The 18,835-nt window shown below is 43.5% G+C and overlaps 1 protein-coding gene across 2 annotated transcripts in view; it reads right to left on the bottom strand.

The window, feature by feature from the left end:
- The window catches only part of ABTB2 (ankyrin repeat and BTB domain containing 2), a 112,727-nt gene extending 95,924 nt beyond the window's left edge, over positions 1–16,803 (bottom strand). The window contains exon 1 of one of the 2 annotated variants that reach the window (XM_083862952.1): positions 15,762–16,803. In XM_083862952.1, the coding sequence (XP_083719078.1) occupies positions 15,762–16,623 (862 nt within the window). In that variant the 5' untranslated portion in view covers positions 16,624–16,803. The remainder of the gene's footprint in view (positions 1–15,761) is intronic. The other variant, XM_083862951.1, reaches the window with a different exon arrangement.
- Between the last annotated feature and the right edge of the window lie 2,032 nt (positions 16,804–18,835).

The raw sequence follows: 18,835 nt of genomic DNA, 5'->3' as shown, positions 1-18,835 counted from the left end.
TTATTTCAAAAGCTCAAGATTTAGGAGCTTTGTTCAAGAGCTGAACAAGTTAAGACAGAATAACTTTCAATGCCACAGTCTCCATCCCTCTCTTTCTCTCTCCCAAAGTTTATAACCTTAGAAGCAAAATAAATGAAAGTTGGAAGAAAAGCAGTGTGGCTACACTGAAACCTGCACAGTCACCAGCACTGCTATTTTAATTGGTAGAAAATTCTTTTCAACTGCTTGCTTTTATGTTATTGCTCTGTAATTTTTGATGGTGACATTATGTTTTTAAGGGTTATGTAAGACTAAAACATAATCCCATACCTGTTTTCCTAGGCATGCAGTGGTTCAAGCTCCATTTTTGCAAAGAAATGTTGAATGAGCCTTTGGTTTTTCTGAAAGCTCCACAATTCAGTGGGCAAAGAAACCAAAATATTTGCTCCTCACTTCTCCCACTGCACCAAGTGCCTCAATTCTCCAAGTACATGGAGACTGCATTCATGTAAGTGACTGTAAATTTAGAAAGGGCAGTCAGTGATGAAGAATTACAAAAGAGAGTCTTCTGTAACCTTCTCTTCCATCTTCTGAGCTTAAAATTATCAGGCAGGTTGTGCCTTCAACTCTGGCTGGGGGGGACAGGAAAGGAAAGGAATGGGGAAAGAAAACAAGCACTGAAACCTGAGACCAGACCTCAGGCAGAAGCAGACTCACAGCCAGACTTCAAACCCTTGGTTTTGAAGATGTCTGGACAGTGATAACACTGCTATTCTCACACACCGCAATAGCTGTAACTCAGGTGAGTTCGCAAAAAAACCCCAAAATATTGAACTGCCACACAGAAGACTTCAAGGATTTTTGTTGGTTTGATTTTGCTGGGTTTTTTGGGGACTTTTTTGATGGTTGGGACAAGCAGTGGCTTTTTCATTTTTGTTTCATTTCTTTTTTTTTAAACACCAGAAATAGTTTTGACTGTACCAAAGGGTATAAAGGACCTCAAGAACCCCCTGCTTGCGGTAGCAAGCATCCCAGTCATGAAATGAAGTAATTTCTCTATGGAAACTCCAAAGGGCTCTCTCAGTTCTGTGCTCTGACAGAATGAAAATTTTACATTCAAAACTTCTCTTTTTCCACCTCAAAGTCACAGCCTCAACCACATAATTCGGCAGCACTTTCCAACCTGAAAGGTCTACTGCACTCATGGTGAGGCAGAGATGAGGGCAAACCACACAATACAATGTAATGATGATGATCAGAGATGTAATGGTCATGATCCCGAGGTCCAGCTTGCTCAATCCCTCCATGAGCAGCCTCAGCAGGTCTGTGGGGAACATTATTTTAGGCTCCCCTCTTCGAGTGGGATGTGGATAAACTGCAGAGAGACCAGATGCTCTCTGCCTGGAGATGGCGAGGGTACAAGAGCTTGAGGCTTGTAGACTCTGCCTTTGATGACGCTCAAGACCAATTTAAAAAGCACCTACAACTCTCCCAAGGGTGGCTACAAAATTTACAGAGTCAAATTCTTCTCAGAAGCAGCACACAATGGGATGGGCACTGACACAGTGACTTAAGAGCCTCATGCTGGACATGAGGATAAACTTCACTAAAATGTGAGCAGGTTGACCCCAAAACACATTCAATTGCTAGTGCATCCAACTTCCCAGATGCTGAATGTAACAGAGTACATATCCATGACATTACTGGGAAAAAAACGAGATATTTCTATTTGAAACACCTCACTCCTTTATTAAATGCTGCTTTTCTCTTACCTTGTCCTGAGCTGAAGAAAAGAGAAGGGGCAAAGGAAGCACGTAACACCTCACCAATAAAAATAAACCTAATATTCATTCAACATTTTAAACAGGCCCAAACACTTCAGCAATACTTAAAGCCTTCAACATCACTGCCTGTACTGCCTGAATGCTGTTACAAAGAGGGGCTGATGACTTGCATCAGGAAGTTGGGGCCAAAGAATAATGTGTCCCAAAGAAGCCAACTAGGAAAAAAAGAAAATAATAATCAGTGAACAGCTGTGTGATTGCTGCACAACAGTTGTGGGAAAAGCAGTGCAGTAAGGTCAGGTTCTGATCCATTACATCACTGGGAATCAAGACAGGCTCTGTTGCAGAAGTTAGCCATTAAGGGTGTGAGATAAGCACTGGAGATTTGAAACAACCTCAGAGGCCAGTCCACAATCTGCAGGACAGGCAGCAGAACATACTCATTTAGCACAGGCACATGAATGCCATTATTCAAACAAAATTAATATTACACTACCCTCAGCCCCAGCTACTCACTGTGCCAAGCCATGCGTATTTTAAAAGGAGGCACAACTCAGACCCCAAGAGATCTCATTCTGGTTCACCTCATGCTTTACTAACTCTTATATCCAATTAAGGCTGCCAGTTGTATGAAGTCCTATATGTTAACGACCACACAAACCTGACTGTACCCTCCCAATAAAATGAAAATACTGCTTGAGTACCCTCTTTAAAGGCTGAATAGAAGCTTGGTCCTGTGCTTATGATCCCATTTTGGCTTGCAGGAATAGACAATTGTATTATTAGACAATTAGAGAGCAGGTTTCTGACCAAATCTACTGATCCCTTCTCTGTCCCAAAACTAACTGAGGTTTTAATGGTTGATCCATTTACTCACACTCCTCAAAAAATCCCAACTCTGTACCAAGTTAACGTGATTATAATGTAGTAAGTAAGCTCTTCTCATACCATTAGGATTGCACAGGGGATATATATATAAGAAAGACATCCCCAAGGAACTCAGGGTTTAACTACTGAGTAAATCCTGCTGTCAAATAAGCACTGGGATTTCTGACGGGAGAGGAGATGCAGAAGCTGGTTAAGGTATTGAAAGACTTTTAGGAAAGTGATGGCTTTTGTGTCAGAAAAACTGAACAAAGGGAAGAAGCCACTATCCCAGGACAAAAATTTACACAAGAGGAGAGTTCAGAGCAGTTCTTTGTGCAGGTATTTATACAGCCACCTCCCACTCCTAAAAATGAGTAAAAGGACAGCCAATACCTCAACAGGAATCTGCTTTGGTTTTACTCCCTATCGTAAGTCTATTTGATGCACTTAACCTGTAGATCTGAATATACAACATATGGCATTTCAAAATGAACAAGAGACGCAATAAGTTTTTTTAAATAATAAATTAAGGTCGAGCAAAGTGATTAATGAGTTCTTTAATGTGTTATGCTGATTTTGTTCCAAAATAAGCAGCTGCTTTATATGACCTGCCTCATTTCAACAGCAAATCACAAAAAAAGTAGAAGAAATCACTCCTACACGAGTCTCCTAAAGCTTGTGCTGTTCATCACAGAACAAGCCCAGAAAATAACCTGCTGTCCCTCCCTGAACAGAAAAGTGTCCTCAGATGAACCAGTCCTGCACAACAAATACTACACATTTTCCCAGCTATTCCCTGAGCAAACTCCTCAGTCACAGCTGAGAACAAAAAGCAAGGTTAGGAGAGCAGTTGATAATTAATGCAGATCCATATTTAGACCCAGAAGTCAAATTAGAATGTGTCTATCAAGTCCTAATTAAGACGAATCAAATACAACTTCTCTGTCGCCTTCTAGAAATCACTCGGGGTGACAAAGTCAGCTGAAGCAGCCCATGCAAGCTCCATGAATATTTTAGAGCAAGAAATATTGTCTCTCCCCCCCACAACTGGCTCAAGGGACCTTACAACAAAAGGTCTTGTACTTCTAAGCAAAATACAGATTGAAAATACAAGTGACAGTAGCTCCTCACCATTGTGGAATACCAGAAAGAGCTGCAGCCCACAACCGATTGTTCCAATCAGCCTTACTCAACCCACTCGAGCACTCCTTTGTTAGGCACTCTCATCAGAGAAATACTTGGCAGCGTTCACATGTAAATCACCAGCAGCTTTTTTGGATCACTTCTTTTAATGTAGAATCAGCTCAAACTTTTCAGAATTGGGATGTTTCACCAGAATGCTCTTTCAGGAATACAATGCGTTGCGGACGGTTTAGGCAGATGGCTTGGCTGAGACTGGCTGCCATTTGAACGGTCTCCCGTCAGATTTAAATAAAATCAAAAAGGAAAAGCAGCAAATCTTTCTGATGTTATATTGCACATAAAAAGGCGGCAGTTACTGGAAGATACATGAAATAAACTGCCTCAGATGCTGATCCTAGGCCCAGGGTTAAACCCTACCCAAGTTTTTAATTTCTAATGAGATTAATTGGTAGCCCCGGTCTCATTCTTGACAGATACATCACCAGTGCATCCAGCAATATTTTGCAGTGTAACACACAGACCTCACCTTACTCCTGTGTTCACAGTTCCATTCCATTCTTCCAAGCAGCTGGAGAGGCACTACAGACACAAGCCAAATTGGAAAATGCCCGGAGAATAATCCGGCCACTTATATGGCTCCCTTCAGTCAGAATTAAAAACCACAGATGGGGCTGAGAGAGAAAGTTTTCAAGCAGGTTTTTACCACAAGAAGTTTGCTGTGATCCTGTTCTGTCTGTCAAGAATGCCTCCCAAGCACGATGCTCAGTGTGGATATGCTATAAATTTTAGTTAAGGAGCATCTCCTTTACTAAAATTAAATTAGGAACTGCTGGAGAAATCATCCTCTCCCCTCATCTGTCAAGGCAGAATAAGCTGACCTCTGTCCTACACTATTCCTGAGACACGCTGGAAGCTCTGCAGATTGTGCAGTTCATTACACACAGATTATTGTGCTTATCTCTCATAGGCAGATAAGAAAACTGTTTGCTCTCCAAAGCAAATCACTCCAGTATTCCCTATTTTAACCTACAGCTCAAGGAAAATGCATTAATAACTCCAACCCTGTGACCTACCCAGGGCTAGAAAGAGACTCAGCTCCACTAACCAAACACCTTCTGCATCCTTGTCACTTCATGGGCCATGCACCACAGCCTCCCATAGAGGAGGGAGCTCTATAGAGCACAGAACCCAGGCCTTGAGCACTGAAAACAGAACTAAACTCCCAAAATGAGCCCATGGGAAGGGGAGGCAGGGGCAGCTTTTTGGCCTGATGTGCCCCAAGCTCCATGTGGTTACTCTGCTTTCAGCCCAGTACAACCAATCAAGAGAGGCTGAATCAGGCCCCTTGTATATAAATGGCCCATTTGAAGTTATGTGCGTTACTTTACATGGAAAAAATTCCAGCCCTTAAAAAAATGAGCGTGTAAAATATAAAAAGACATTTAAAGCGTGTGGGCGCACACACACACACAAGGCAGCTTTGCTTTGCCCTGCCTGGTGAGCAGAACAGATAGCCTGTTCTCTGAAACTCCCTTTCAACTGCAAATCTTATACCGGCTGTGTGTGTTTTGGACCCCTTCCCATCCTACCATGATTTCCTGTCTGAGTCTGCAGCCCATGGCAACAGCAGAAAATTGGAGTGCAGGCTCTGCAGATGGTGCAAGGCCAAATGCCCCGTGTGCCAGCTCGGGATCTTCTGCCATTGCTTAAGAATTATCTAAGTCTTGGCTGCATGGCAAGGCTTACCTGCATGCTAATAAATTATATTCACTCTCATTTATAAATTATGCTTGCCTTAGGGGAGCTCTGGCCCTCTACAGTGAACGTGAAAAACCACAATCACACAGCCTTGCATATACATCATCACACTGTAACAGCAAAGTTTTATATATTCTGTGGAACTGCTGTGGAAGTACAAGAAAATTTACAGAGTTTTATTCAGCAGGTCACAGGTCACCTCAACTGTTTGAAAACAAAGCAAGATGGCCTACTCACCCCCAAATTTACAGATTTGTACATCATCCCACAAAATAACTTAGGGTGAAAGCTGCATTTCCACATGTCTGCTGCAAAAACATGAGCCACGGAATTACACACGCAGGGAAAAAGTGCCAAAAACAATTCCAGGGTTGCTTTCCATGGAGAAACCTTGAGCATTAATCTTCCTTGAGTGGCTTTAATAAGAGACTCTGCATCTGGCATTGACCTTAGAGAACGGAGCTGGAGGATGGATACGCTTTTCCAAAGGAATAATATTAACAAAAACACACCAGTCACCCACATCGCACTCACCAGCACAGCTACAAAACTACCTCAGGGCACGGATGCTTTAAATCCTCCCATCCAGGTTTTCCAAGGAAGGAATGGTCACCAAAGCTAAAGCTTTTCCCACCTCAAGGTGTAAATCCCTTAAGTTTATTACAAAGTACTAAAACAAAACCACCTCAGACAAACATGTGGCCTCAATCTGAGCGATTTCGAACCCAGGCGACTGCTTCAAAAGGAGCCAGTCTTTTCTGATAAGCAAAACCTGATCAAATATCTATGGAATCAAGTGGAAATTATTCCCTTGGCTGCTGCAAGGTTAAACTTTGAAATGAGCAGCACTTCTTGCATGGACTCTGAGCTTCTTTCAGTAGCAGGTCATTGACAACAACACTGACAGATCTCCTGATCTTACTTCAGGCTTGAACAAAACTGACACTCATTCAAAAGCCAAAGTTTCAACATATACTGACATAGCATAACAAATTTTTATAATACTTCCTGGGGGAAAAAAAAAAAAGCCTTAAAAGTCTTTACATATTGGCAATAGAGTGAGACAGTTTATTAATCAATAAAGATTATGAATTGGTTACTTCCATTATAGGTTTTTGCCTTCTTCCCTCCCCTCTAAGTCCAATTGTCCCTACAGTGCAACTATCCACAGGCACATTATAAAACTGATATAACAGCTCAGAAGTACCAGAAACCACACTAAGATCATAATAAAATTGTATCAGTGCAGCTCGGGAGAAACTTTTATGATCTGTAGACTAAACAAAGTCGCCAATGCAAGCTGAGCACAAAAGCGGGCAGGGGGGGCTGGAATGAAGATAATGTTCAACAAAGAGCAGAAATTCAATGTGCAATTAAAGAGAACTTATATCCACCTCCACAGAGGAAACACATTGCATTATACGTTATTTCTCATATTATTACAACGAGTACCCATCCCTAAGGTTTTGGTCAGGCCTGTGGTGTTATCTCAGGAAATTGCACTGCAACTGGGAAAAGAAATAAAAAAAGGAACCTCACAACTATTTGTAAGAGGAATCAAAGATAAAGGTGAGTGAACTGCCTAAAAGCAGCTCGAAACCCTGGTTTTTGCTTTCACCTGACATGAGTCAGTGGTGCTGGACTACTGAGTAGTCATTTAAACAAAACAAACAAGAAAGTGATTTCTAATAAATTCTAGTAAAACATCAAAAACCTAAACAGTTTGTAGAATGACTATGAGGCAAAACTGGCCTAACTCCCTACTTTAACTGTCTGCCAATATTCAACTCTTGTCCTTCAGCTCCAATAGTAGCGTGCTTTATTCTCAAACAATAAAACGTAAATATTAGAAGAAAATCTATTCACTGTCATCTTGGAATTAATCAGGAAAAAATCCAGAGCTATATAGGATCAAAAAATAATATAGATGATTATGCCTCTATGTGCTTATCTTTTTAATGTATAAGTCCCAGTGTAAACAGAGTTGTATTTTCTTCTTTATTCTCCAAGTCCCAGGCAACAGACTCCAGATTGGGACAGAAATTAAAGCAACAGAAGTTTCCAGCATGGACTGTGATGTTATAAACAGCGAAGAATGGGACAAGCAGATTACGTCTTCTGTAGTGTTTCTTTCCTCTCATCCCCGAAATACCATAAACAGCTTCTACTTTGATCTTGCACAGCCCCACAGCAAATTTATCAGTTGTTATAAATCTACATCCACAGACTGAAAAGCTGCTCTGAAATGTTTATTTGGCTTCAGTTCTTCGTCTCTATCCCAGGATTCTACCACACACACTCTTCATAATCTCAAGCATTTCAGTGTCACTACACAAAAACTACAGGAACTGTTTAAGCACATTTTTCTCTTTCATTTGCCTACATCAAGGCTTTTTAATTTTTGGACAGGGAGAGCCAAATGCATCCTCATGACAGATTGCTCTGGCATTTTGCTCAATTCAAACCTGAAGCAGGTCAAGCACAACAGGATGTGAACATCAAAAAAGTTTTAAGAAAGAGATGGTCCAGGTGTAATAATTAAACAACCAGAACAAGACTGGCAAGTGCTCAGGTGTACGACTGACCTCTGAATGTCTGGGTCAGAGCCACACAAAGAGCACCCAAAAAGCCCTGGGACCTAATTCAATGATGCTCCCAGGTTGCAGCCCAGCACCTCAGCTTTGCCGAGGGGCAATTTCAGAGAAATGTTTCACGTAAAATCACAGCCAAGACTGATCCAAACTGCTGCCCCACAAAGGAGCTCATCTAGGAATCACATCACTAAGGAGCAAGGTTGGAGTAGATGAGGAGGAGAAAGTCTGCAATTCTAAGGGGCTTTCACCTGCAAGTACCACAAAACAAGCAGCTTTTAATAGACAAGGGCTTTGTAGCTCAGAATTCCATTTAACTTTAATCCTTCGTGTCCCATCCTGAAGAGAGCAGCAGCCACATCACCCCCTTTCCTCAGAAGCCACTTCCACTCTATTAATTGTACCCCACATCTCCCAAGCTCACAGAAGGGCAGCCACCACCCTGGCAGGGCTGCAGGCAGACACTTCAATCAGGGCTTGACAAAACCACCCCAGCTATGCCCTGCCCATCGCTGGCCTCTCCTCGCTGCCCTGCTGAGCTCACCAGGTCACCTGCTGCACCCAAACACTTCCCAAGGACCAGGCTGAGCTCACAGATCCTGCCTGGCCTCTGACCCAAGGCCAAAGGCAAGTCTGGATATGCTGGGGGTGAAGGGAACAAACCTTTCCCCTTTCTAGGGTTGCTTTCCTGGAACCAGTCCTGCCATGCAAACAAGGCAACTCCACTTTAAAAGGCTCTCCTCACTCATGTGGTCAAAAGGTGATCCTTCACATCCCTTCCAACCTGGTATTCCATAAAAATCCACAACTTGGAACCCTTAAATTGACTCATGCTCTCAACAAAGTCCACTAGCTTTTATATATATATGTATGTATATATATATATATATATTTTTTTTTTTTTTAATGTAGCTGCTCTCCCGTATGGAAAAGAATCAAGGGTTCTGTTGGAGTACTTTGGCCCTAATTTGTAAATGAAGAAAGCACGAAGCCACCACTGTCCTTGAATTTACTGTGGCCTCAGGCTTGTTTGGATTTAATCAAATGTCATGTTAGGCACTTAGGTTCAAAATACCACGTAAATCAATCCCATTAAAACAAGAGGAGCACCAGAAATTACTGTTTTTATTCTTTTGTTCATCAGCCTGAATTCTCATAGCTCAACATGAAGAAATGGACATTTCCTCCTGCTGTCTACTGCTGGGGCAAAACTTCATCAGGGAGAGAGGTTTTCCTTAATGTCCAGCTGGCAAAATCCTCAGCCTCCAACAATGGGAAATGTTTATAAATAAGGACCACATACACTGACCTGAAAGCTCAGCCCTGACCAAATGCAAAGTAAGAGTTCAAATGTAAACAGAGAATTATTTTCATCTTGTTTCCAAAGGTTCAAGAGAATTAAGACAGCTGAGAGATTAACTGGGCACTGCAGAGTATCCAGTGGGTTTATTGTGCTTACAAGCCTCTGTTCCTCTTCTGTTGAATTCTGCTGGCACAAGTGACAAATCACTCAAGAAAAAGTAAAATGTAAAATACATTAGCCTTTAAGAAAAGACAACAGGCTAATTTAGCAAAGATCAAAGCATTAATACCAATTCTGGCCTTATTCCATTTTTTTTGCATTGCTGTAAAAATTTAACAACTTACTCCTACTTCAGTACCAAGATTTTGGGTTTAAGCTCCGAAGTACAAGCAGGCACTTTGGAGCTTCAGCTTTCTCTGAAGTCAATTAAGTGTTTGAGTCCTCACCCATCCTTCTCTGCAACTTGGAATTGTTTATTGTAAATATGTGTTTCCAGAACTTTACTTATGTTTCCTGCAACAGAGGACTTCACAAACAGAAACATTTCCTTTGAGTTGTTGCAGATCCATCCATTACAAAACCGAGCTGGGGAAAGGGACAGAAAAATCAAACAGATGAAGAAAGCTCTAAATGGACCATTAACTGGAGTAATTGAATCACATTATGTATCTCAGCAGAAACAAATTATTACAACATGAAAACATTGCCATAACATTACTACCCAAACAAGATTTTTCAGTGCAAAAAGATGTTTCATCTCAACCCCATTAGCAAAACAGAATTTATTCAAAATTCACCACTACCCTTTGTTGCTACTGCAGTTAATTTTGGAATAACCTCAAACTGGGGAGGATTAAGATGGCAAAATAGCTAATACATATATATATAAAATGTCCATACTCTGGATGAGTGCTGATCCCAAGGAAGAAGAGTATATCCATAATCCTATAGATGAGTTATGGAAGCTGACTGACAACCAGCAACTCTCCCTTGATCAGATGAGTTGCAGTTTGAAATCACATAAGAAATTAGATGGGGCACATGAGGAAAAAAAAAAAACAACTCACTCTGGTGGCCCAGTTCAGCAAAATCAGCTGCACGAGCTCCAGTTTAATTCCAGTTGTTCTGGTATCAGGAGACATGGGCATCAAACACACTGCATTTTATTACTAATAATATGAACACTCAGAGCTCATGCCTCATTTTCTGCTGAGATACACAAACAAAATAACATGTAGTGGCACCCCAGATATTGCACCGGTGTTTGCTACTAAATCTTTGAGCTAAGCCCGCTTTTTTTTTCACCTGGAAAATCAACTAATTAATGAACCAAACACTAGAACTCTGTTGTCACTTAGGGATAAAATTCTGTCCTGACCCCAACAATATTCACTCGGTTCAAGTAACAAGAGACTTCAGCCTTTACAAAAGAGGTCACAGAGTTTTCCCTCCAAGAGAAACCAACTCCTCTGCCTCACAGGGGTAAGTTGCCACCAACACTGATTCCACTAAAAATCTAAACAGCAGCAGCATTTGCTGCTGGTAGTTATAGACAGATTTCAACACTTGCTCTTTAACCAGTTTTACTCAAAGGACGCAAATTTTTATTGCCATGGGGCAATATCAGCAATGTGAAGGATTAATTTAAGAACAGCATCATTACATCATTATTCTCCTTTACCATAACTAAAATATATCAATAGACACACGGTAATGTGGAAAAAAATAGGCAGGTTAGCCTCACTTACTCTGTACTTTACCATAAGCTGCACAATTAAAAACACAAACATCTGCAGATATGCACCTGGTGGTTTGTTTTTGGGGGAGAGGTGAACATGTGTGTACAAGCACTAATATTTAGGCTTAAAGAGTTGGTCCCTGTGGGTTTGTGGACAGAAATCCAAGCTCTGAGCTGTGTAGGAGTAGAAGCACACAAAGGTGGGTTGGGGGTCCAGAGGTGAATCAAGCCAAAGTTGGAATAGGATCATAGCTACAACCAGCTCACCCAAAATGGAAATGTGTACATAAGGTACCAAATTCCTGCCCAGGAATCCCCAAAATTGCTTCAAATTCCTGCTTCAGACAAAGAAACACAGAAGACAGAGTTATCTGATTATTTTTTCTGAAACAATTTGCAAGCCACCTGCTGTACCACCATATGAGCCTTGTATTTCTCCTCAGTTTCCTTTATTGATTGCATTTGCAGCTCTCTTCTCCAAAATGCCCCCCTCCCTTCCACCATGCAATGCTTTCCTGAAGACTTGTGGAGCTGATAGCTTATTAAAATTGATGAGGCTCTTGATGAGCACACCAGTTTGTTCAGCTCAGATAACAAAAGAACATTCTGCTTATTGAAATGTCACTATTTCTTCCCCCCATGCTGCATTTCAATACAGTACCATGACTATGCAGAAATAAAAGAGTTACTCCAGACCATGGGATAGGTATAAAAAGGAATTTTCACCACAGTGTAACTCTAAAAAATCCTCTTTAAAATTTGGTATGATTTTTAACCTGTGCTAGTGCAGTGAACTAAGGTTAAAAATTATAGCCAAAAGAACACAGGGCTGGTGACAGTAAATGCTAAGCCCATGTTTGATAAGGTTTGTCAGTATTTAGTAACAGAGAGAAGAAAATTCATGCCTTATTTGATTTTATAGAGTCCAAACCATTCCCTCACACAGTGAGGAAAGGTTATACGTTTCCCTCCTTAACCCTTTCTAAGAAAAATATCTCAAAATGCAAGCAGAATTAATTCAGACCCTATTTTTCTTCATCTTCAGCAGAGCAAACCACAGGACTCATTTGTGGATTAGTTCATCCAGGGAGAACTTCAAGTGTTTGGGCTAAGAGGTACATGAAGAAACAGCATTATCAAGTTAAATTCCAGCCCTTCCCCCTCTCCTTTTTTTTTTTTTTTCCTTTGGCAAAACATCTGTCAACACTTCTATCTCCAGAGCACCAGGATGTGCTGATGCATTAAACAGCACAGCAGGTGGACTGGCAGACAGGGGAGTGCCTGACCATAACCAGAGAGTTCAGCACAACCCAAGTGCTGTAATTAACAGGGCAATAATATCAAAATGTATTTGCAGCGCTGACAGCTCACAGTCTAAAGAACCATGCACCAAATATAAGCAGATCAAATGAAAGAAACACATTCCCAAGGTAAGCTCAGATTTCAACTTCTTTTTCAAGAATCTGAAATGAATAGACTCTAATATTCCAAATTAGTGTGTCTCGAACTCCCTGTGAAACCACTGGGTGCATTCTCTACCACTGCATATATATATATCTTCATGTAAATAAAACATGTATTCCAATTTACACTTGTTTTACCTTTCATTAGCTACACTGTTCAGTAGCTGTTTTCCATTCTTGCTGCTTTTGTTTCATTCTCTTCCCAGCATTGCATTGTTTTTTTTGCAACATCCCACCTGAACTGTGTCTAAAAAGATCTTACCCTGGGAGGCATTAACACACCCAGAGCCTGGCAGAACTCGGGGCCACAGGCTCAGGTCATTCCTCCTCCTCCTGCCAAGGCAGAGCCACCAAGTCCCAAGCACAGAGCCAGAACTCGCAGTGGGGGCAGAGAAATGGCTCACAGAACAGGCAAAAAAGTTGATTAAAGAACAGCTTCACAGAAAGGGCAAATAAACAAGCAAGCCACAGATTGTTATTTATTTTAAAATAATATTAAAATTCCCCCTTAAGCATTGACAGAGTTTTAAACTCTACCCTTCACACAGCAGGTGTTGATTAAAACACATTTGATGTAATACACAGTTATTGCTCTTTCAGCCTCCAGAGCATCAAGACCAGTGACTGGACTGTGGTCTTTGATGGAAGATTAGTCACCGAAGAAATACAGGTCTAAAACCTCAGTCTCATGAGAATTTAGGAAGATTTATGTATTTACTTACTGTTTCTTTGACTCCAGAGCAGCAGGCTGTCCTGATCTAATAATGAAAATGGTATTCAATAGATCATAATGCCAGAAATGTCCATTATGATAATCCCGAGCAATCTTCTGCATAGGACAGCGCCATGGATTTCACCCAGGGATTACAATGCTTGACTGGAGCCAGAACTGAACCTCTAAGTGCTTTTTATCTCTGACATCAAACTCAGGGCTATAAAACAAAACCCAACACACACACACACACCCCTGAGTTTGCAATTTACCAGTGCTCCACTAAATGCTTTTTCTAGAAAAGAAACAAAAGTGACAGTAAAGCAAGTTCCCCTGTTCCTTGAACAGGAATAAATCCAGTTCTTTCACTGCCAGATTTACTTCAGATTTAAATTAATGTAAAAGACAAGATCATCTGAAAGCACTGTGCAGAATGATGTGAATACTACTCATTTACAATTCCTACAGGGAGAAGAATAGAGAAGTTATTTCAAGCTTTTTTGCATCCATATAAAACCATTTGTGGCCTTCCAACTGCAAGAAAAGCCATTTAGAGGATTCACTGACTTGTGTCAGGTAAAACACTGGTGACAGACTGTCACAGGGAATCACAGGATGCCTTCATGTGCGCTTTTATTCAATTTTTAGACTTAAAAAATGCATCCAATTATTGACAGGATTGATCTGAAAGGCAGGAACAACAAAAGAGGCACCAGAAGCCAATCCTTCTGGTGGCCACTGACTGCCTGGCTTTGCACTGTGCGGGATGTTATCATAACTGACCATTTGGTGCTCTGAATATTTATCATTTCCCTGCACACTCGCCCTCCTCTTCCCATTCAACACCAGCATCCATTCACTCACTGCAGTTTTTCCAAGGAAATTTCTCTTAAGAAAAAAAAAAAAAAAAAAGCCGAGTGAGGGTCCAACTCTTCACTTTACACACAAAACCTGAGTGGCAAATGCACTGAGAAGAACTGAAATGTACATTTCGGTCCCCAGAACCAAAATATTATACTCCAGGTTCCCTAAATAAGGAACAAGGGAGGGGAAGCAAGTCCTCCTCTCGCGGCCGGTGGCAAACAAACACCCCCACGATAAACGAAAGAATGGCAAGTCTTCTGGCAGACTCGGCATCCTCATACCTCTCTAATCACACAAGCGCTTCTAGCCAGAACCGTAGATGCCTCTGTTTGACCTTGAAACTCACAGCTACGCCTTGAACTGGAGCCAGCAGGACATCCAAAAGGCTCTTCACGTTTATTTCACAGATGTTTATTACTGCTGACCCACTGGGGACAACTCCCTGCAGTCACCTACCTACTCCTGATCTGAGCCACATAATCGCTTGGGAACAGGAAAACTGCAGGAAATCAATGCACCCAGGGAGGGGGAGGTGACTCAGCCCATCTCTGACACAATTTCAAAAGTTTTTTTTTCCCCTCAAATTAAAAAAGCTCCTTTACTTCTCTCGCTCTGAGAGAAAAGACCGAGCCCCGTGGTTTTATAGAGTTAAATCACAGAGGACAGCAAAGGTCACGAAACCGTGGGTGGTACACAAAATACTTCTCTAAACTGGACGTTTCCCTGATTTTTTTTTTCCATGGAAAAATGTGGTATTCCTCAGTGTGACAATGCAAAATAAACAGCGCAGCTCCTTAACACAAGCGTCACGGCTTTAGCCCCTCAAACTGCTCCTCGCTCCAGGGAGGAGATGCCAACATTCCTTTATCTGCCCAAGTGTTCGGAAACTTCGCTTTCCAAACAAATGACAGCGGAAAGCACCTTAGCACTGTGTTACTCATTGCTGGGGCACCGTCCTACACTCACACACACCCTCTTGTTTATGCCAGGAAGGGACACCGCAAGTTTATGTTGAATTACAAGGAATTCAGAAGTATACAAAGCTCAAAGTTTTTGCTCAAAATGTGGATTTCACTACCGCAAAGGAAAAAAAAAATAATAAACTAATGTTGTTTTCCCTCTCCAGGCTGGTACGTGGTAACAGGATCTTTGAGATGAAACTACAAGATACTCGCTATAAGATAAATTTTGTCTAAAAGAGACACAGTGGTACTTTCTGGACAGCAGCTTGTAAAGCACATTTCATCTTAGAGCTACAGAGAACAGCCCTGCACGCCTTTTAGAGCGAAAATGCCCCAAAACAGCAGCTGCTGGAGAGTCAGATGTTTATTAGGACAGCAGGGCTTGGTTTCCCACAGCCCTTCATACCCTGGTACGTCTCGGGAGCGGAGCAGGACCATTCCTGCCTGGCAGGACCGTGTCATGCCCGCTTTACGCAGACACAAACCACGGCCAAGATGCAAAGACAACCCAGAAAAACCCCAAGCCCGCAGAGAGCCAGGACTTCACCGTAAAGCTCGCCGGTACCAAGTCAACACACTGTAAAACCCGGCTCTTACCATTTGCGTTTTTCCCACAGATGAGGTGCTCGTAAGGCTGCAACACTCCCCAAAGTTCCGCGTCGTTGTTGATAACCATCTCCATGACCTCGGCCGAGATCTCCCCTCCGCCCTCGGGGCTCTGACTGGCCAAAACCCTCGCCTTAATCTCCTCCACCAGGTTCTCCATGCAGGCCGCCAGGGAGATGGCCGCGTACTCGTGGATCCTCACCGAGATCCTGGTGTCCACCATCCACCTGAAGAACCTGCCCACCGAGAAGGTGAGGCCGCAGCGGGCGGACTTGCCTTTCCGCAGCCCATCGCCGGCGCTCATGCTGTACAGGGAGAGCGCCTTGACCGTGGCCAGCACGCAGCTCTCGGCCAGGGCCCAGCTCTGGATGAGTTTGACGGCGCTCTGCACCTCGAAGCGGGTGCACTTGGAGTGCATGACGCTGAGGCGCTGAGCCTCCCTGGACACCCTGATCAGGGCGCGCCGCAGCAGCTGCGAGAGCCGCCGGACGGCCTCCTGCGAGAAGCTCCTGCCCTGACCGTCCCCCTTCCCTTTGCGCAGGATTCTGCCGATGTCCTCATCGGTCCAAGGGTACTCCTCGAGATCCGGCAGCTTAGGGCACTTGGAGAAGATGTCGGCGACCTCGGGGTCTTCCGGCAGCACGGTGTTCACGGTGTCCCAGCTGTTGTTCCGACTGTTCATGGAGCCCGAGTAGTACCACCAGTTGCCTCTGTGCTGAGAAGAGGTGAAGGCTTGCGAGTTGGACTTGGAAGAAGAGAGACTGAGGGACCTGCAGGAATCCCCTGCCCCATAACCAGAGTCCAAAGTTAAATCCTCCAGGGTCTTCAGAGTCGAGCTGTATATCCCAGCCATAGGAAAGACGGGTTAAGCCAAGCGGCAGGACAAGCGCGAAAGGTGAGGCTGGGGGCAGATCCCTAGCGAGCCCCGAGCGGCGCGGCAGGACCGGCAGCGCAGAGGGCGGGAGCCCTCCCCGAGGGCCCGGCTACCTCCATCCCGGCGGGAGGCTGCGCTCGGCCATGCCCCGCTCGGGCCGGGCGGAGGGCGCGGAGGCAGCGACGGGACGGGACGGGTGCTCGGCGGCGGCTCCGGCGCAACTTCCCCGCCGCGGCTCTGCCGCGCGCTCCGCACCGCCGCATGCAAATGAGGCGCGCGGCGAGCACCAATCGTCGGCGGCGGGGGAGCAGCCCGGCCAATCACACACGAGAGGGGCGGGGCAGGAGGCGGGGCAAGAGGGGAGCGGGCCATACGCAGCTCGGGGCGCGGAGGTCGTGCGGGGCGGCGGGCGGAGGTCGGCGCTCGGAGCGGGGATGGTGCGGGCGGCCCCGGGGCCCGGAGCCCCGGCAGGACCCCTTGAGGCACGGCGAGTGCCCCGCAAGGCGAGCTCGGGCCGGGAGCCGCCCGCGGGGCCGAGGAGCCCAGCCCGTCCCGCCGGGATGTGCGGAGCGAGGGCGCCCCCGCGCGGCCGCAGCGGGGAGCGCCGGCGCGGAGCTGCGAGTCCCGCCGTGTTTCGGGCTCGGGTCCCCAAATCTACAGAATTTAACTTTAAAACGTTTTGCACTACTTTCTACAATACTATAGCTCCCACAGAGATCCCAAATCCGCTGCTGTTTACGGCCCTCGGTCCAGGCAAACGCGATAAAGCAAGAGAGAATGCGTGTCTTTTATAATGGATATTTTTATCTGTTCGGTCACAGGGATTCTGAATTTTGCTCTCTGTTCCCGCCATATTCTCGCTGTTTGTAGGATATATGTGAAAGGGTATGAGTAGAAGCCTAAGGAGAGTAAGTTCAAAACTTCTCACAAGGGGTATTTTCATATCAAGAAGTCCTGTCAAGACAGATCTTACACAGCTCTTAACTACAGACTAAAATACACATATATATACATTTTTTCCACAGTAATGTTCCTTACAAGATACAGCTTCCAACTAGTATCAGCTTCAATAACTGAATTTCCAGAGTTAAGTTCAAAACGACAAATTGTCTTTGCACCACGAGGACAAACTTTTCAGAAGGGCCTGTTGCAATAGGACAAGGGGGAATATTTTTTAACTGTCAGAGGGTTTTGTTTAGATGACACAGGGAAGAGACTTTCTGCTTCAAAACTACAATACCTTACAGGAGATCCCCTTGTCTTTTTGTACTGCAGTATATCCATTATTTAGTGTCAATAAAAATGTATCATAACTATTAGGCATTAGTTAAATACTTGAAAAATCATCTTTTTTACTTATGCACTTCTCTCAAGCAGCTTCTGTTTATACTAAAAGACAAAATACTTAACAAGGCATTCTAACTTCCACTAGCTGAACTCCAAAACTGTTTTTTTTAAATATAAAATCATCTTTTATCTTTCTTATATTGAAGTCCAACTATAATGCAGCTCTCAGCTTTTTCATAGCTTCTCTCCATGAAATCATCAACACAAAGCAAAAGTTGCCTAATAAAACCAGACCTAATTCTCTCAAAGTAATTCCAATTTATTTGGAAATCTTAACACCTCAGCACCTCATTTGTGCTCCACTGTCAGCTCAGAAATTGGTATTTTTACTGCATAACTGATGCCTTGCTCGGGTGTTATTTTACAGATAAAAGATAACTCTGCTATTTTGGTTTATTTTTTAGGCTGTATTTTTAAGAGCTGACAATACAAAACTGGCAGTAGACATGGTAAATAGGTCCCTAAATGTGAGACAAGACAGGACTGATTCAAAACACCCAGTTTTAAGTCTCATCTGTTCAATCAGTACACTTCTTTATAAAGAATTATCATCTTTTTTCTTACATCTGTATTTAATCCCCATGGACTACTGCAGGCCTCTTAAACAAGACTTTTGGTGGGTGACCATGTGGTGCCTTCCCAAAATCAGGGTATTGATTTTATTCCCTGTTAGTTCCTCTAAGATCATGCACAGAAGACTTGTGTCTTCACAGAGATCGCTGCAAGAATGGGAATGGGACAAAAAAAGGCAACAGAGTCGGCCTCTCTCACCAAAAATCCTTCCTGCTTTGTTTTGTGATGCCTCTTTGCAAAAGTTTTCTCTAAAACCCATCCTGTTCTATCT

Source organism: Zosterops lateralis (genome assembly GCF_965231275.1).
Source record: "Zosterops lateralis genome assembly, chromosome: 6".
Classification (NCBI taxonomy): Eukaryota; Metazoa; Chordata; class Aves; order Passeriformes; family Zosteropidae; genus Zosterops; species Zosterops lateralis.
This window is presented reverse-complemented; position numbering and strand designations above follow the sequence as displayed.